We start from the raw sequence: 20,968 nt of genomic DNA, 5'->3' as shown, positions 1-20,968 counted from the left end.
TAAAAATGAGATGTGTATCAGGGACATCAAAGAAATGCCCATTAAATCAATACTAACCCCACAAGATGGGTTATTCAAAGTAAAAAGATACATTAATGTGATATTAATTTAAACACCCAGATATAAAGAAATTAAAAATGTTAAAGTCCATACAGGAAAGTTAATGTACCTTCACTGCACACATTGAAGCATACATTTTAAAACACATACTTAATAGCACATGTAATGCAATATGCCACACCAAACAAGACAGTTCTACAATATGCATGCACAAGGATGTTGAATTAATTGGAATATTAGAATATACTTCACTTGGGGAGGAAGGTTTGCTTATTTTCTTTTCAGCTGTCCCAGGCCAATAGAGTTGGCGGGAAGCTATGGCCAGCACATCTGTCGGCCCGTGGTCCTTCCTGCCACCCCCATTGGCATGGAACAGTGAACTGTAGCCAATAGGAGCTGCGATCGGCTAAACCTGCTGATGCAGCAGATAAACAAACTTGCCTGGCCCGCCAGGGTGCTTAACCTGGCAAGCCGTGTGCCAGAGGTTGCTGAACCCTGCTTTAATGTATAGCGATCAGGACCAACACCAACTAAATAATCCCATCAGGGCTTTGTCAAGTCAGGCCTTAAAAACCTCTAAGGATGAAGATTCCACCAGCTCCCTAGGTAACCCATTCCAATGCTTCACCACCCTTCTAGAGAAATAGTGTTTCCTAATATCCAACCTAGACCTCCCTCACTGCAACTTGAAACCACTGCTTCTTGTCCTGTCATCTGCCTCAACTGAGAACAGCCTAGCTCCATCTTCTTTGGACTCCCCTCCTCTTTCAGGTAGTTGAAGGCTGCTATCAAATCCCCCCTCACTCTTCTCTTCTGCAGACTAAATAACCCCAGGTCCCTCAGCCTCTCCTCGTAAGTCATGTACCCGAGTCCCCTAATCATTTTTGTTGCCCTCTGCTGGACTCCCTCCAATTTGTCCACATCCCTTCTGTAGTCGGGGGATCAAAACTGGACACAATACTCCAAGTGTGGCCTCACCAGTGCCGAATAGAGGGGAATAATCACTTCCCTCAATCTGTTGGCAATGTTCCTACTAATACAGCATAATATGCCGTTGGCCTTCTTGGCAATGAGGGCACACTGCTGACTCATATCCAGCTTCTAGTCCACTGTAATCCCCAGGTCCTTTTCTTCAGAACTGCTACTTAGCCAGCTGCTCTCTAGCCTGTAGCGGTGCATGGGATTCTTCCTCCCTAAGTGCAAGACTCTGTACTTGTCCTTGTTGAACCTCATCAGATTTCTTTTGGCCCAATCCTCCAATTTGTCTGGGGGACCTTATCCCTACCCTTCAGCGTATATACCTCTCCCCGCAGCTTAGTGTCATCTGCAAATTTGCTGAGGGTGCCATTCATCCCATCATCCAGATCATTAATAAAGATGTTGAACAAAATCAGCCCCAGGACCCACCCCCTGAGGCACTTTGCATGATACTAGATGCCAACTAGACATCGAGACGTTGATCACTACCCGTTGAGCATGACAATCTAGCCAACTTTTTGTCCACCTTACAGTCCATTCATCCAATCCATACTTCTTTAACTTGCTAGCAAGAATATTGTGGGAGACCGTATCAAAAGCTTTGCCAACTTCAAGATATATCACATACACTATTTTCCCCATATCCACAGAGCTAGTTATCTCATCATAGAAAGCAATCAGGTTGGTCAGGCATGACTTGCCCTTGGTGAATCCACTTTGACTGTTCCTTCCTCTCCTCCAAATGCTTCAAAATGGATTCCTTGAGGTCCTGTGCCATGATTTTGCCAGGGACTGAAGTGAGGCTGACTAGTCTGTAGCCCCCCTGGTTCTTTTTCTTCCCTTTTTAAAATATGGGCACTATATTTGCCTTTTTCCAGTTGTTTGGGACCTCCCCCAGTCACCATAAATTTTCAAAGATAATGGCCAATGGCTCTGCAATCACATTGGCCAACTCCCTCAGCACCCTTGGCTGCATTAGATCTGGACCCATGGACTTGTGCATGTCCAGTTTTTCTAAATAGTCCTTAACCTGTTCTTTCTGCTCACCTCCTCCCCATATTGTGTTGTCCAGTGCAGTAGTCTGGGAGCTGATCTTGTCTGTGAAGATGGATGCAAAAAAAGCATTGAGTACTTCAGCTTTTTCCACATCATCTTTCACTATATTTCCTCCCCCATTTAGTAAGGGTCCCACACTTTCCCTGACCTTCTTCTTGTTACTAACATACCTGTAGAAACCCTTCTTTTTACCCTTCACATCCCTTGCTAGCTGCAACTCCAATTGACCCTTTGCCTTCCTAATTACACCGCTGCATGCTTGAACAATATTTTTATACTCCTCCCTAGTCATCTGTCCAAATTTCCACTTCTTGTAAGCTTCCTTTTTCAGTTTAAGCTCACCGAAAGCTTTTCACTGTTAAGCCAAGCTGGTCACGTGCCATATTTGCTTTTTTTTCGGCAAATTGGGATGGTTTGTTCCTGCACCCTCAATAAGGCTTCTCTCCCCCTCATATTAGCCTCTTGGGGCTCCTTTCCCCCTCATATTAGCTTCTCGGGGAATCCTGCCCATCTGTTCCCTAAGGGAGTCTAAGTCTGCTTTTCTGAAGTCCAGGGTCCATATTTTGCTACTCTCTCTTCTTTCTTTTGTCAGAATTGTGAATCCAGCCATCTCATGGTCACTGCTGCCTAGGTTGCCACCCACTTTTACTTCCCCTACCTATTCTTCCCTTTTTGTAAGTAAGCAGCAGGTCAAGAGGAGCACAGCCTCTAGTCAGTTCCTCCAGCACTTGTACCAGGAAGTTGTCTCCAACACTCTCCTAAAACTTCCTGGATTTTCTGTGCATTGCTGTATTGCTCTTTCAGCAGATGTCAAGGTGATTGAAGTCCCCCATTAGAACAAGGGTCTGTGATCTGGAAACTTCAGTTAGTTTTCCAAAGAAAGTCTTGTCTACCTCATTCTTCTGATCCGGCAGGCTATAGCACACACCTACCAGGACATCACCCTTGTAGCGCTCTCCTCTAAAGTTAACTCAAAGACTCCCAAGAGGCTTTTCTCCAGTTTCATACTGGATCTCTGAGCAATTACACTGCTCTCTTACATATAATGCAACTCCTCCATCTTTCCTCCCATACCTGTCCTTCCTGAACAGTTTATACCTATCCATGACAGTGCTCCACTCATGTGAACTGCCCCACGAAGTTTCTGTTGTTCCAATCACATCATAGTTCCTTGATTGTACCAGGACTTCCAATTATTCCTGCTTGTTTCCCAGGCTTCTTGAGTTCATGTATATGCACCTAAGGTAACTCGCCAATTGTCCTACTTTCTCAATATGAATCAGGAGGCTTCCTGTCTTGTACCGTCCTCCTTGTGTTTCCTCCCCATATCTTACTTCCCCATTTATCTCTGGGCTTAGGTCCCCATCCCCTGGAAAACCTAGTTTAAAGCCCTCCTCACTAGGTTAACAAGCCTGCCTGTGAAGATGCTCTTCCCTCTCTTTGTTAGATGGATCCCATCTCTTCTTAGCAATCCCATGGTCAAATAATCCAAAGTGCTCTCTCCGACACCACCATTCATTCACCTCCACAATTTGACAGTCCCTACCTGGGCCTTTTCATTCAACAGGGAGGATGGACAAGAACACAACTTGCATTTCAAACTCCTTTATCCTTCTTCCCAGAGCTACGTAGTCTGCAGTGATCCACTCAAGGTCATTCTTGGAAATATCAATGGTGCCCACGTGGAGAAGCAGGAAAGGGTAGCAGTCTGAGGTCTTGATCAGTCTTGGCAGACGCTCCATCATATCCTGGATTCTAGCTCCGGGTAAGCAGCACACTTCTCAAGTTTCCCATTCTGGTTGGCAGATGGATGACTCTGTCCCCCTTAGGAGGGAGTCCCTGACCAGCACCATCTGTCTGCTTCTCTTGGGAGTGGTGGTCATGGAACCCTCACATGCTGCTGCACCACTTCTGGGGTTGCAATTTACCAGTATACTACTCTGCATGCGTGGCAGGCAGGGCCTGTTGATGTACAAGTAGACAGAGGGTCCTGAGTCCACCCCCTTATGCAGGAGTGTAGGGGTTGTGCTTGGGAGATGTACAGAGATGCTGGGGAGAGAAGGGCCTGTAACTATCCACTACTGCCATTGCATACATATTAATTTACTAGTTAGCAAGCTAATGGGGATGCCATCCCATCTCCTTTTCTTCTCAGCAAGCAGCATCATTAACCAATCACTGCAAAGATTCAAATGCCCTTAGGCAAAGTGAGAGCTCCATCATTTCCCTTGACTGTTATGATGCTTCCATAATATTAGTGAGTTCCTCTAACACTTATCTTGCAGTTACAGCAGCAAAATAGGCAGGGTCACTGCTACTTAATCTGGGTCAAATGCCACACAGACTACCTACTTTGTTTAATGCCTTACTCTGTATGGCATTTGAGCAACCTTTAGGAGGGTGAGCATTTGTCATTAGTCCCATTGAAGAAAAGTATTTGTGTAGGACCAAGAGTGTTTTTTCCCTCAGAGTTTGATAGAGGCAGATTAAGTACAAATGCAGAATGAAAAACAATTAAATGTTGAAGTTTAGCAACATGTTTTGTTCGGTGTCTTTGGGGGGAGGAGGGAGGTTGTAAACATTTCTTTTAGATCTATGTTTAAATATTTGATGCTCTTCTGTGAAAAGAACTAAGATTTACAGGACTTCTGGAAGAAACACGCCTGACAGAGGGATTAGGAGGTAGGGTCAAGAAGGGATTGGCACATGAAAGTGGATGGAAGGCATGAATTGATGGTGTAAATTGGTCATGCAGTTGGGGTAGATTAAAAGGAGCAAGCGGGGAGCAGAGGTAAGAAAATAGATAAGTTTAATTTGAGAGAAATATTTTATTTCCCCATTACGTGTGAAAGCATGGGAGCTGGAGAACTACTTTCACAAACAGAACATATCAAAAGCTCTTTGGAAATATCTTATTTTTCAAGCATTTACTGCTTTAAATACCTTAGGAATATTATCCTGCTGAACTTGCAGTGTTAGAGAGCACATTAGATAGGTAGGAGAATTTGCTTTGCAGGCATGTTTTCCAAGGTTCATCCATCTATAACAGGGGTCGGCAACCTCTGGCATGCGGCTCACCAGGGTAAGCACCTTGGCAGGCCGGGTCAGCTTGTTTACTTGCCGCGTCAGCAGCTTCGACCGATAGCGGCTCCCACTGGCCACTGTTCGCCGTCCCAGGCCAATGGGGGTGGTGGGAAGCCGCAGCCAACACATCCCTCACCCACGCCGCTTCCCACAGTCCCATTGGCCTGGGATGGTGAACCTCAGGCAGCGGGTCCCGCGGTCAGCTGAACCTGCTGACACAGCAGGTAAACAAACTGGCCCGACCTGCCAGGGTGCTTACCCTGGGGAGCTGCATGCCAGAGGTTGCCGACCCCTGTTATAGATGGATGAGCCTTGGAAAACATGCCTGCAAAGCAAATTGACCCACCTATCTAATGTGCTCTCTAACACTGCAAGCTCAGCAGGATAATATTCCTGTCAGGGTGGCACACCCATCCTAATCTTCCTTGTGGACCTTCACCCCTGAGATTCTATAAGGGAAGTGCTGTCCTGACAGCCTCTGTTCCTTCACACCAGAACAAGTGGCTTCAGGCTCCAGTGAAGAATGGACCAGGTTAGTAGCTCCTTTTTTCCTCAAGCACTTGCAGGGGTGTATTCCACTGAAATGACTCCCAAACAGTACTGTTTGGAGGTGAATTCAGAGTTTAGTCAAACAAACATTGCCAAAATTAACATCTGACCACATAGTATGAATGAATGAAATCACTGATGACTAGGGATATGTCTGCACAGCAACATAAGTGCAGGCTTGAGTCTAACTCCCCTTACATCTACACACCAACTGTGTTAACCTAGGGCTCACACCTAGCGCCTCAGGACCCAGCAGGACTGGAGGGTCTGAGACCATGTCAAGCTGTGACCTAGGATTTGAGCCCTATTGATTTCTTGTTAGCACGTGGCACCTGGCTTGACTTTGGAATGCATCTGGAGGACTTCATGGACCTGAGTTCCTCTGGATGACTTCTTTATTCCTCCCCATGCCAACAATTTGTGGTGCAATCTATTGCACTCTAGTGAAAATGGAAGCCACACTTCGCTTTGCAAATGGCAGCAGCTCAGATCAGTGTTAACCCATTGTCTACTGAACACTCCTATGCAAGCACACTATCAGAGCCTGCAGGATTTCCGATGGAGATTGATCAAAAGAAGCTTTTTGCAAAGAGATCTGCTTCCTGGTCAGAAAAGCACAGCTAAATTTTTGGTGAATCTGCAGTGTGAGACTGGTAAAACTTTGGACTTCAACAAAAGCAGAAGGAATGACCATGTGTACCAGCAGAGACCTTTTAAAATCTGGTAGCTCTGAGAATTTCTGGACCAGTGATCAGTACAGGAAACTAACAGACTAAAGAGCAAATACAGGAAGACCGGGGCTAATAATTGCACCTTGGGCAACTCACCAGCAACATCCCCATTTTATGATCACTTTGACTGGGTCCTGGGCACTGTGCCCAGCGCAGAGCCTACTGTGCTTCATGATAACCTGATGAGCCAAGATTGAACACTGATGATCACTGAACACACATCTGCACCCTAGGAACTGCTCCCAGCCAAGATTGTGAAGTGAATATTGTAATGATACCAGTCCCACAGTAGACCATGCATCAGGTTGGACAGGAAAATCTCAGTCCCTGCTCAGAGGAGCTGTTTCAGCCCCCCCACCAGCAACCAAGGAACAGCCTGAGGCCAAGTCTGCTGAGAATGCAGAGGAGAGAAGCTGCCCCAGAGTCTGGTAAGTGCATGATTCAAATTAAGTTTACTGTCACAGTAATGGGAGGAATTTCTGATTACATGACAAGGCAAACCTGGTAAGTCCCAGCTAACAGCATTTGGCCAGTAATGGCAATTTTTTTATTATTTTTTTTTTTACAGCATCTAGGTGTGTTTCCCTACCCCACATCATTTGAAGTGAAAAATAATGATTTTGCATTTCAAACTTTAGAATACAGCTGTAACAGTTATTTTATCAGTTAAGTCACAGAGATCTGCTATGGGTATTCTTGTTTTCCTTTGAGTAGTTGGGAATTTGCCACCCTGCAATCATTCCTCCTGTGTCTAGGCAGCTGCCAGTGAACAGCAAATTTAGTGTGAGTTTGGGAAACTGTTCTGTTTCCAAATGTAGTCCATTTTAGTTAGAGGCAATCCATATAGAGGTGGATGAAAGCTGCAGATTTCAGAGTTTTGCATGCAGCAGTAACAGGGTAAGCAATGTGTGCTAACACAGCATCATGTTAATTCAATCATGGATTAGGACCCAATCCTGACTGCTGATAGCGGCAAACTGCTCCTGAGGCAGGAACTCCAGATTGTCATATCATGGGGAAGAACATATTTTCTAGACCCTCTGTATAGCAGACTATTCCACTCCACTCATAAATGTGCTGTTTGGTCACTATTAGTTGAAATACTTCTGCTGCATAGAGCAAGTCACAGTAATGCAGACAGCATTAATTACACAGGCATCCAAACTGCTTTTTAAACACCTCCAAGGGGGTTTTAAACTGCTCAAAGCACATTCAATGATCATTCTACACCTGCTTAGAGTGTAATTAAACTTTTTTTTTTTGCCAGGGCCCCTGAAATCACAGTACAACTTCATAAGCCAAGGTAAAAAATGGTATGTGGGGTCCCCTAGAGTAACACTGGGGACAGTAACACCCTTTATATCAATGCCATGGATGGGAATTGAATTCATGAATGTAGACTTCAGAGCAGCGAAAAACAGTGGCATTGTGGACTCTTCCTGTGCCATCTACATTGCTATTCATAAATCTGCCTCTGTCGTTCATTAAAGACTGCATAACAATGGAGTAGTACCCTTTGTGGTATATGTGATCCTTGACAAGGGCAAACTATGGGCCCATGAGTTCCATCAATTGCACCACCTGAGTTAGGAAACTCCATTATTTCAAAGCCTGCAGTTAGCTTTGGAATATATTTAATGGCTGCCACATTGGGTTAAAATACACAACTAATTGCCACAGTTATCTCTGCCACCACTTTATCCACAGTAAACTTTCCAACCCCAAACTACTTGGCAATGGACCTATAGCAGTCTGGTATAGCCAGCTTCCAACAGTTATAGCAACCCACTTCACAACTAGCAAAGATGACCTCATGTGTCTCATGCTAGAGAGTGTGGGCGAGCTGCTTATGAAGTTCCAGAAATGTTACTTTCTTCAGAGAAAGTTCTAGACCCATGGCTGGTCATCTCAGGTCTGCATGACAATGTGGTCCCATCAGTCTGTGCATGTGGCTCTGTGCCAGAAACAGCAGTCTATGCAGGGGGGCATCAGCAGCTATGCTAATTATACATACCGAGCAGCATCTTCCAGTGGAAGTGAGCAAAGCCAGGGCACTCCTCTCCTTCCTCCTGGAGCTCCATCTGGAAATCAATCAGGTACCTTCACTGGGACAGGAGAACATCCACCCATGCTTAGAAGTAGTATGTCTCACCAAAGGGTCCAGCACTGGGAAATTTTCTATTATTGGAAACAAAGAGCAAGATGGAGTCAGCATGGTCTCTGAGGGGTACTTGGGTACTGAAGTCATCTTTGCTAAAACGTGGGATGTAGATGGTGCCAGGGAAGAGGGGTATTGGTGCCAGCTTGAGAAGCCTCTGAAACAAGGAAAGCACCTACCTCTTTACCAGTACTGAGGTAATTGATGATCATGGTCCCTGACCTAAAGCTACAGAAATGGAGGGGCCTGGAACAGTCAATGGTGCCAATAGTATGCCCACCTTCTGGGTTAGTGGGGAGGCAGGTCTGGACAGGAAGAGTAAGTCTGTTGCTGCCACATAGCATTGACAGCCCAGCTCTGCCCTGAGTACCCATGTCTTATGGAAATCAGAAGACTGTTCTTGACAGAGAGGACAACAAGCTTTTTGTTTGAAAGTCCCCAATGCATTTTATGTGTCCTCTTTCAAGGTACCCCAGGAGATAGGGTGTCATAAACAGATAGCTAAGGGTTAATGTCTCTTTCACCTGAAGCACCTGACCAGAGGACCAATCAGGAAACCGGATTTTTTTCAACTCTGGGTGGAGGGAAGTTTGTGTCTGAGTCTTTGTTTTCTGTCTGCCTGCTTTCTCTGAGCTTTGGAGAAGTAGTTTCTACTTTCTAGTCTTCTGTTTCTAAGTGTAAGGACAAAGAGATCAGATAGTAAGTTATATGGTTTCTTTTCTTTGGTATTTGCATGAATATAAGTGCTGGAGTGCTTTGATTTGTATTCTTTTTGAATAAGGCTGTTTATTCAATATTCTTTTAAGCAATTAACCCTGTATTTTGTCACCTTAATACAGAGAGACCATTTGTATGTATTTTTCTTTCTTTTTATATAAAGCTTTCTTTTAAGACCTGTTGGAGTTTTTCTTTACTTCAGAGAAATTGAGTCTGTACTCACCAGGGAATTGGTGGGAGGAAGAAATCAGGGGGGGAGATCTGTGTGTGTTGGATTAGCTAGCCTGATTTTGCATTCCCTCTGGGTGAAGAGGAAAGTACTTTTTGTTTCCAGGACTGGGAACAGAGAGGGGGAGTCACTCTGTGTAGTTTCACAGAGCTTGTGTCTGTGTATCTCTCCAGGAGCACCTGCAGGGGGGAAGGGAAAAAGGATTATTTCCCTTTGTTGTGAGACTCAAGGGATTTGGGTCTTGGGGTCCCCAGGGAAGGTTTTTCAGGGGGGACCAGAGTGCCCCAAAACACTCTATTTTTTTGGGTGGTGGCAGCAAGTACCAGGTCCAAGCTGGTAGCTAAGCTTGGAGGTTTTCATGCTAACCCCCATATTTTGGACGCTAAGGTCCAAATCTGGGACTAAGGTTATGATATGGTGTGCAGTGGTGGGATAGACAGAATCCAGAAGCCAGTAGGAATATTATATTTTTCTTTTCTCTGCTAAGGGCTTTTTAGCAGAGAGAAACAGTTTGGTTTTAAAAGGGAACCAAAGAGAATTTTTTTTTCTGCTCTCTCTGGCAGTTTGTGGCTTGCATGTTAAGCAAGAAGCCATTACCAGACTGTTAAGGGTCTTTTGTCATGCAATAGCACTCCCATTGAGAGTCAGTACCAGCACTATATGCATGCAAATAAAGTGGTTTTTCAGGTTTACTTAACATTGAAGATTAGCTAAAGGCACTGTTGCTAGGCAGACTTCAGGAGGCAACAGAGAACCTGCAGTTCAGAAGATAAACACCGGAGGGCACCCCAACACAAGAAAACAGGAATCATGACTTCTAAGGCAAAAATTGAGGCCGAAGAGCAATTCAATAAAGCTGAACACAGGCGACAACTGGAAATAAAACAAACAGAGATGGAAATAAGAGAGAGAGAAAGAGAGGCAGCCTACCAAAGAGAACAGGCAGCCAAAGAGGCGGACCACCGCCGAGAAATGGAAAAACAACAAAAAGAGAATGAAGAGAAGGAAAAACAGAGAAAACATGAACTGGAGTTGGCAAAAGCTGGGCTGCCTGTGTCAGCCAACCCTAACAACCCGGCGCCAATTATTGCTCCACAGCACAGGAAATTTCCCACCTACAAGGCAGGTGATGACACCGAGGCCTTCTTGGAAAATTTTGAAAGAGCCTGTCTTGGGTACAACATCCCCGAAGACCAGTACATGGTAGAATTGAGGTCACAGCTCAGTGGACCTTTAGCAGAGGTGGCAGCTGAAATGCCTAAGCAGCAAATGAATGACTATAAACTTTTTCAAACCAAGGCCAGATACAGAATGGGGATAACCCCAGATCATGCCCGTCGGCGCTTCAGAACCCAAGAGTGGAAACCAGAGGTGTCATTTCCCAAACACGCCTACTACATTGCAAAAAACTATGAGGCCTGGATAACAGGAAACAACGTTCAAACCTTGGAAGAACTGCACCTCCTCATCCAAATGGAGCAGTTCTTGGATGGTGTTCCTGAAGACATCACACGGTACATACAAGATGGAAAACCCAAAGATATCGCTGAGGCGGGGGAGATTGGAGCCAAATGGATGGAACTGGCAGAAAGCAAGAAAGCTACTGTCAAGGGGAACGATTACCCCAGGGGGCACACAGACCATAAACCCTACAACCGAGGACAGCCAAAGACCCCACATACCACCCAAGTAAAGCCACAGACACCCTACCCTTCCACCTCACCAGTCTCCAGTAACTCACCTCGGCCCAGTGACCCATCAGATGGAAGATGCTTTAAGTGTAATGAACTGGGACATATCAAGGCCAACTGTCCAAAGAACACCATGCGAGTGCAATTCATTACACCACCATCACACCAAAGATCCCCAGGCCCAGATGCCTCTCAAATACCCTTGGAGCGAAGGGAAAATTTGAGAGTGGGCGGAAAGAAGGTTACTGCGTGGAGAGACACGGGGGCACAAGTGTCAGCTATCCACCAATCCTTCGTCGACCCCAAATTCATCAACCCAAAGGCCAAAGTGACAATTTACCCCTTCATGTCACAAGCTGTAGACTTGCCTACAGCTCAACTGCCTGTCCAGTACAAAGGCTGGTCAGGAATGTGGACTTTTGCAGTCTATGACAATTATCCTATCCCCATGCTACTGGGGGAAGACTTGGCCAACCAGGTGAGGCGGGCCAAGAGAGTGGGAATGGTTACACGTAGCCAAACCAGACAAGCTTCCAGACCCATTCCTGTTCCTGAGCCGTCCACAGAGGCCCCGTCTGTGTTACCAGAGACCCAGACAGAGGTAGTGGACCCGGATTCCATGCCTACCACTGAAACAGCCACAGCATCTCCAGTCCCAGGCCCGGAACTGGAACAGCAACCAGCACCAGCAATTGCAACCCCAGCTTCAAACTCAACGCCAGAGGGCGCCAGCGAGCCAAAACTGGCAGAAGCAACAGACAGCCATACCCAAAAGGCTCAGCCAGAGCCTGAAATAACCTCAGGTGCACCAGTGGAGAGCGGTTCACCAGCAACGGAAACAACCCCATCACCTACATCGCTTCCAGAGGGACCAAGCCCAAGTCCACAGTCTGAGGAAGAACTGGTGACCCCAGCCTCAAGGGAACAGTTCCAGACTGAGCAGGAAGCAGATGACAGCCTTCAGAAAGCTTGGGCGGCGGCACGGAGCACCCCACCGCCTCTCAGCTCTTCTAATCGATCCCGGTTTGTTATAGACCAAGGACTTTTATACAAGGAAATTCTTTCTGGTGGACACCGGGAAGAATGGCAGCCGCAAAAACAGTTGGTGGTTCCAACTAAGTACCGGGGGAAGCTCTTAAGCTTAGCCCATGATCATCCCAGTGGCCATGCTGGGGTGAACAGAACCAAAGACCGGTTGGGGAAGTCCTTCCACTGGGAGGGGATGGGCAAGGACGTTGCCAAGTATGTCCGGTCTTGTGAGGTATGCCAAAGAGTGGGAAAGCCTCAAGACCAGGTCAAGGCCCCTCTCCAGCCACTCCCCATAATTGAGGTCCCATTTCAGCGAGTAGCTGTGGATATTCTGGGCCCTTTCCCAAAAAAGACGCCCAGAGGAAAGCAGTACGTACTGACTTTAGTGGACTTTGCTACCCGATGGCCAGAAGCAGTAGCTCTAGGCAACACCAGGGCTAACACTGTGTGCCTGGCCCTAACAGACATCTTTGCCAGGGTAGGTTGGCCCTCTGACATCCTTACAGATTCAGGGTCTAATTTCCTGGCAGGGACCATGGAAAAACTGTGGGAAACTCATCGGGTGAATCACTTGGTTGCCACCCCGTACCACCATCAAACCAATGGCCTGGTGGAAAGGTTCAATGGAACTTTGGGGGCCATGATACGAAAATTCATCAACAAATTCTCCAATAATTGGGACCTAGTGTTGCAGCAGTTGCTGTTTGCCTACAGGGCTGTACCACATCCCAGTTTAGGGTTTTCACCATTTGAACTTGTGTATGGTCACGAGGTTAAGGGGCCATTACAGTTGGTGAAGCAGCAATGGGAGGGGTTTACGCCTTCTCCAGGAACTAACATTCTGGACTTTGTAAGCAACCTACAAAGCACCCTCCAACACTCTTTAGCCCTTGCTAGAGAGAACCTAAAGGATGCTCAGGAAGAGCAAAAGGCCTGGTATGACAGACATGCCAGAGAACGTTCCTTCAAGGTAGGAGACCAGGTTATGGTCTTGAAGGCGCAACAGGCCCATAAGATGGAAACATCATGGGAAGGGCCCTTCACGGTCCAAGAGCGCCTGGGAGCTGTAAACTACCTCATAGCATTTCCCAATTCCTCACTAAAGCCTAAAGTGTACCATGTTAATTCTCTCAAGCCTTTCTATTCCAGAGACTTACATTTTTGTCAGTTTACAGTCCAGGGAGATGATGCTGAGTGGCCTGACGGTGTCTACTACGACGGGAAAAAAGACGGTGGCGTGGAAGAGGTGAACCTCTCAACCACCCTGGAACGTCTGCAGCGGTGACAAATCAAGGAGCTGTGCACTAGCTTCGCCCCATTGTTCTCAGCCACCCCAGGACGGACTGAATGGGCATACCACTCCATTGATACAGGTAATGCTCACTCAATCAGAACCCCACCCTACCGGGTGTCTCCTCATGCCCAAGCTGCTATAAAACGGGAGATCCAGAACATGCTACAGATGGGTATAATCCGCCCATCTACCAGTGCATGGGCATCTCCAGTGGTTCTGGTACCCAAACCAGATGGGGAAATACGCTTTTGCGTGGACTACCGTAAGCTAAATGCGGTAACTCGTCCGGACAACTATCCAATGCCACGCACCGATGAGCTATTGGAGAAGTTGGGACGTGCCCAGTTCATCTCTACAATAGACTTAACCAAGGGGTACTGGCAAGTACCGCTAGATGAACCTGCCAGGGAGAGGTCAGCATTCGTCACCCATGCGGGGGTGTATGAATTCAATGTCCTTCCTTTCGGCCTTCGAAATGCACCCGCCACCTTCCAGAGGCTGGTAGATGGTCTACTAGCTGGACTGGGAGAATTTGCAGTTGCCTACCTCGATGATGTGGCCATTTTTTCAGACTCCTGGCCCGAACACCTACTACACCTGGAAAAGGTCTTTGAGCGCATCAGGCAGGCAGGACTAACTGTTAAGGCCAAAAAGTGTCAAATAGGCCAAAACAGAGTGACTTACCTGGGGCACCAGGTGGGTCGAGGAACCATAAACCCCCTACAGGCCAAGGTGGATGCTATCCAAAAGTGGCCTGTCCCACGGTCCAAGAAGCAAGTCCAATCCTTCTTAGGCTTGGCCGGATACTACAGGCGATTTGTACCACACTACAGCCAAATCGCTGCCCCATTGACCGACCTGACCAAAAAGACCCAGCCAAATGCCGTTAAGTGGACTGATGAGTGTCAAAAGGCCTTTACCCAACTTAAGGCAACGCTCATGTCTGACCCTGTGCTCAGGGCCCCGGACTTTGACAAGCCATTCCTAGTAACCACAGATGCATCTGAGCGTGGTATAGGAGCAGTGCTCATGCAGGAAGCAACAGATCACAACTTCCATCCTGTCGTGTTTCTCAGCAAGAAACTGTCTGAGAGGGAAAGTCACTGGTCAGTCAGTGAAAAGGAATGCTATGCCATTGTGTACGCCCTGGAAAAGCTACGCCCATATGTTTGGGGACGGCGGTTCCAACTACAAACTGACCATGCTGCACTAAAGTGGCTTCATACTGCCAAGGGGAAGAACAAGAAACTTCTTCGTTGGAGTTTAGCTCTCCAAGATTTTGATTTTGAAATTCAACACATCACAGGAGCTTCTAACAAAGTAGCTGATGCACTCTCCCGTGAGAGTTTCCCAGAATTCAGTAGTTAAAAAGTGTTCTTAAAATGTAGAAGTCTGTTAGTTATATACTTCGGGGTATATGTAAAGGTGCATGTGTTGTATTAATCTGTTTATTTTCAAGTTCTAGAAGGAAATCGCCGCCAGTGAGCTTCCCCACTGTCTGCAATTTGAGGGGCGTGTCATAAACAGATAGCTAAGGGTTAATGTCTCTTTCACCTGAAGCACCTGACCAGAGGACCAATCAGGAAACCGGATTTTTTTCAACTCTGGGTGGAGGGAAGTTTGTGTCTGAGTCTTTGTTTTCTGTCTGCCTGCTTTCTCTGAGCTTTGGAGAAGTAGTTTCTACTTTCTAGTCTTCTGTTTCTAAGTGTAAGGACAAAGAGATCAGATAGTAAGTTATATGGTTTCTTTTCTTTGGTATTTGCATGAATATAAGTGCTGGAGTGCTTTGATTTGTATTCTTTTTGAATAAGGCTGTTTATTCAATATTCTTTTAAGCAATTAACCCTGTATTTTGTCACCTTAATACAGAGAGACCATTTGTATGTATTTTTCTTTCTTTTTATATAAAGCTTTCTTTTAAGACCTGTTGGAGTTTTTCTTTACTTCAGGGAAATTGAGTCTGTACTCACCAGGGAATTGGTGGGAGGAAGAAATCAGGGGGGGAGATCTGTGTGTGTTGGATTAGCTAGCCTGATTTTGCATTCCCTCTGGGTGAAGAGGAAAGTACTTTTTGTTTCCAGGACTGGGAACAGAGAGGGGGAGTCACTCTGTGTAGTTTCACAGAGCTTGTGTCTGTGTATCTCTCCAGGAGCACCTGGAGGGGGGAAGGGAAAAAGGATTATTTCCCTTTGTTGTGAGACTCAAGGGATTTGGGTCTTGGGGTCCCCAGGGAAGGTTTTTCAGGGGGACCAGAGTGCCCCAAAACACTCTAATTTTTTGGGTGGTGGCAGCAAGTACCAGGTCCAAGCTGGTAGCTAAGCTTGGAGGTTTTCATGCTAACCCCCATATTTTGGAGGCTTAGGTCCAAATCTGGGACTAAGGTTATGATATAGGGATCAACCTCTTTCCCTTCTCGAGGAAGAATCAGAGTCCAGGAGTTTATCTGCTACCACTTTTGAGGAGGAAGATAGCTGAGGTCAGCCGGTGTCAGCGGCTGAAAAGAGACTCAGTGCTACTGCAGGCCTTATAGCCTGTTCTAGCAGGTGCTGCTTCAGACAAAGGCATGCCAAAATGCACATACTTCTACCTAAGGATATAAAGGTTTAAGGAAATATAACTTAAACACTAATGGAATGCCATTTAGCGGTCACCCTGAATAGTGGTTCTAAACATTCACAGCTAACACCACATGCCTACCTCTAGTCTTTGCATGAAGCTCAAAGGATAGTAGCGCTGGTGTATGAGAAAACTAGTTTTAACAAAAAAATGTTAATCTTAAAAGTAGATTTAAAAGATTCTGAATAGGGAACGATTAAATAGATGAGATTTACTTAAGATTTCATTACTTGTTTTACATATGATGGTGGTAGCATTACAGTTAAATATAAACTCTTTTAAAAGGGTAGGTGAGCAAGGAAAGGCTTTCACAAGATCAGCAGGATGGTATCAAATGTACAGCACTCTGAACTGTGTAGAAATAAATCATGCTGTGTGGACACATACCAAAGAACCACATTTTATGGATTTATCACATACTACCTTGCAATTTGGGCAAACTAATTCAATTTCTCAGTACTATACACCCTATTTACAAAAGCAGTTAACACAAAATCAATGCATAAATGAAGTCTGATGTTGCATGAAATGTTTTTTCCTGGGTATAATTAATAATCTATACTGCTCCCATCCAGAGGAAAGGTTTCAGTCAGGCATCTTCCCTAATTTTATCTACAATATTTCACAACATGCATTAATTATTAAATACAAAATTTTAGATTTGTTCCTCTATATTGATATTTAGAGTTTCTTCCAAGTTTTGGACAAAGTCCTGAAATCGATATGGGAAGCATGACATGTTTTGTTTCTTAAAAAAATATAAATAGACCATGAGTAGCTGATTCATCCTATCTTAGTGAAGTTACCCCAAAAAGACTAGTGGTGCAGAGAGATTGGGCCATGGCACCTCTGAACACAAAAATGTGGTGGTGTTATTTTTTGCTCTCTCTCCACACCTTGTATGTGTGTTCACCCTGACCTAATCCAGAAACCTATGTCAATGTTTTCTGTGATGCAGAATGCATTCTTCAAACAAGGGTTGGGGAGGCATGGTGAATTAGAAATGTTATCACCGTTGGTGTGATCGACATGACTTCTAAAGGTCCCTAATTGGCTAGTAGAAACCTAAGATTTCACTGGAAGTAGCTTTTTGGCTCCCTTCCTTGTGAAGATAGTCTTCAAAATGCATGGCTTACAAAACTACTAGAAAGGTTTCACAAGGACTTATCTAGAAAAAAAAAAGTTGCCCTGATAGCCTGGGACATAGATTTTAAGACTAGAAGGGACTATTATGGTCAATCTGGTCTGACCGCCTGTGTAACACAGGCCAAAAATCATCACCCACTCATATCAGAGATCAGTTATAAAACTAATGCTTTGTGCAGTAAACCTTTGATCTTTGCTGACAAATTATTCAAGTATAGTCTCCTCTCTAAATGGAAGACGTCTAGAAGGTATGTGTAGCCCACAGGATTATTTTGCTAGCTATTATATCCTACTAATCCAGCCAGCTGTAGCAAATAATATGTTTCTCTTTCTGAATAATCCATTTCATATATGATTCTCATATTTTATCAGTATTAATTTATATGAAATTAGGGTGTGTTGAGGCATATGATATGTATTTCCTAATAATTATACATAGAATAAGTTTTATTGAAATGCAAGAAGCCTACCGACCTGTATCTGCTAAGATCAGCTAAATAGCTAAAAGTATGATAAGTTAACAGTAAGTCAGCATAAAGGCTGGCAAGCTTTGACACAGATAGACATGGTCCCTGAAATTTGTGGAATGGAAGGGAGGAACTACACACAATGCTGAATAGATTTATCTGATGTCTGCAACTGGTTGGTAACCACAGGGTATGCCACAAACCTGGAAGTCACCAAGAGAGCCTAGGTTGGCAGTTTTTGGAGTGAGACAATCCTTATTAATATGTAGAGAGTAAATGTCATAATCCACTAACCTATAAGATAAGCGTGTGGAAACAAGATTTGGGGATAGTAGGTTGAGCTTGAAATATATAGCGTCAGGATCTTATAAAACATCATGCAAGGATCTCTTGGGGAGCTTTTTCTTTTCTTTGTTCTCCTATATTCTATAGACTATATTTTTATCTACCTATCATTCTATCTTCCATCACGCTGTCAGCTCAGCTTGTGCAGTACAGTATAGCTACTCAGCATAACTATTGGAGAAGCCAGATTTGATCGTGTTATCAGGTATGCCAGGAGTTTAGACTTGAAATTAGATGAAGGTTTCTAACCATTAGAGGAGTGAAGTTCTGGAACAGCCTTCCAAGGTGAGTAGTAGGGGCAAAAGACATATCTGGCTTCAAGACTAAACTTGATAAGTTTTTGGAAGGAATGGTGTGATGGGATAGCCTAATTTTGGCAATTTATTCATCTTTGATTATTAGCAGGTAAACATGCCCAATGGTCTGTGATGGGATGTTAGATGGGACGAGATCTGAGTTATTACAGATAATTCTTTCCTAGGTGCTGCTTGGAGAGTCTTCGCCTTCCTCTGCAGTGTGGGGCACGGGTCACTTGCTGGAGGATTCTCTGCATCTTGAGGTCTTTAAACCACGATTTGAGGACTTCAATAATTCAGACATAGGTTGGGGCAGGGATCGGCAACCTTTCGGAAGTGGTGTGCCAAATCTTCATTTATTCACACTAATTTAAGGGTTTGCATGCCAGTAATACATTTTAACATTTTAGAAGGTCTCTTTATATAAGTCTATAATACCTAACTAAACTATTGTTGTATGTAAAGTAAATAAGGTTTTTAAATTGTTTAAGAAGCTTCATTTAAAATGGCCAGGACCCAGGCAGTGTGAGTGCCACTGAAAATCGGTTGGCATGCCGCATTCAGCACGTGTGCCATAGGTTGCCTACCCCTGGGTTAGGGGTTTGTTACAGGAGTAGGTGGGTGAGATTCTGTGGCCTGCATTGTGCAGAAGATCAGTCTAGATGATCATAATGGTCTCTTCTGACCTTAAAATCTATGAGTAAGGCTGGTTCTTCACCTCCTATTACTGGATCCTCATGGAAGGGTGTGAGTATGTTAGGTTAAGGTACTTATAATATCAGAGGGGTAGCCGTGTTAGTCTAGATCTGTAAAAGCAGCAAAGAATCCTGTGGCACCTTATAGACTAACAGACGTTTTGGAGCATGAGCTTTCGTGGGTGAATACCCACTTCGTCGGATGCAAAGTGGGTATTCACCCACGAAAGCTCATGCTCCAATACATCTGTTAGTCTATAAGGTGCCACAGGATTCTTTGCTGCTTGCACTTATAATAGGAATGTTACCACTAGGAGTTGTGGAACTCTTTTACTGTTTTGCAGTCATAAGTTTCATATCATTTATTATTATTTTGTTAATCTCAATAAAGTTTTTATCAATTTCGTATTGTTCTCAGTATAAGTGTTTTTGCCAACCCCAAGACTCCTTTCCCGATATAACAGTGTTTCTCAAACTGGAGTTGCCGCTTGTGTAGGGAAAGCCCCTGGGGGGCCAGGACAGTGTGTTTACCTGCTCTGTCCACAGGACGGTCCGGCTGATTGTGGCTCCCACTGGCCTCGGTTAGCTGCTTCGGGCCAATAGGAGCTGCTGGAAGCAGCGGCCAGTAAGTCCCTCAGCCCACACCTCCTAACCATGTGGCATAGCATGGGAGAAGCACAAATGTGTTTATAAGAAAAGTTAACAAGTGGGCAATTGAGGCTGATATCATGGGGCAATTTGAAGCAAGTATTGGTAGCTTCATAGTAAATGGAAGATTATAGGTAGGGTGTAGATTGACCATGAATGTGATTGAAAATGAATATAAGTAGTTTATCTGAGATAGAGAGGAGGGAGCCAGAGGATGGACTCAAAGTGAGGGATGACATGGCTAAAACAACAGCCTCAGAAAGTTATCTTTGAAGCAGCATTCTGAATGCATACGAGTGGCGCAAGACGGCATTTGTCAAAGTCAGAGAGAAGGGTGTTGCAGTAATCAACATGCAAGATAAGGAGAGCTTGGACACAAACTTCCTCTCCAGGACAAAACCACTGAAGCTATTAATAACCCAATTCCAACAGTGTCTGTCCTCTCTCAACAATCTAATACCATTCCTAATCAGGCTTCATTTCAGGGCATAACAAAGTGATGCACTTGTAACTTCCTTACGATCATGCCCAGGGAGCACACTTCAATACCCAGACCATTAAACTATCCATAGGCTTTGACAAAATTCACTGTAAGCTGCTACTGACTGTATGCAAGCCCTAGAAGGACTTGTGGAGAAGCACTGGGTTCACTCTCTTGTATAAGGCTTCTTCTCTCCACAGCTCTAACAAATATTCTTCATTTCACTGTTTCAGCTTAATTTCAGCAAGTTATCTTCCTTATTCTTGGACAAAGTAAGAATATTCTTAACAGTTAATTATAGTGACAGCTTGCTTATTCAAAAATAATGCTCAGTGCTATAAAGAAGTTCAACAAATATGTTGAGCAATCATAACCAAATTAGTATGTGGATAACATTTTTGTATAAGCTGAAAGAATGCTTTCCTACATAGGTTTGTGTGTTTCAAAGAGGATTGTTAGCCATACAATTTAGTGGGGTGAAAATATCTCCATTGCATTTCAATTACTGATCTATTAAGCTGTTGAACAACAGGACGCATGCTGAGAATTTTTAAACTAATTTTTCTTTACAATTGACTTCTTTGTCTAGGATGCACAACAAATGGATAATGCCTTTTTTTTCTCCTTTCTATCTAGATATTCTGTGAATTGAACAGCCTTCAAAACTCTGAGATAGTGGTTTGCATGTGTTCATGGAG

General features: G+C 44.6%; 1 protein-coding gene across 1 annotated transcript in view; it reads left to right on the top strand.

Annotated features, from left to right (window-relative positions):
- The window catches only part of LOC127043643 (uncharacterized), a 1,006,231-nt gene that overhangs the window by 764,045 nt on the left and 221,218 nt on the right, over window positions 1-20,968 (top strand). Inside the window, exon 3 of the mRNA XM_050937629.1 lies at window positions 10,805-12,764. Within this exon, the coding sequence (XP_050793586.1) occupies window positions 10,805-12,764 (1,960 nt within the window). The remainder of the gene's footprint in view (window positions 1-10,804; window positions 12,765-20,968) is intronic.

Source organism: Gopherus flavomarginatus, chromosome 1 (genome assembly GCF_025201925.1).
Source record: "Gopherus flavomarginatus isolate rGopFla2 chromosome 1, rGopFla2.mat.asm, whole genome shotgun sequence".
NCBI classification, from domain to species: Eukaryota; Metazoa; Chordata; order Testudines; family Testudinidae; genus Gopherus; species Gopherus flavomarginatus.
The sequence above is the reverse complement of the archived record's forward strand: the minus strand, read 5'-3'. Positions and strand labels throughout refer to the sequence as shown.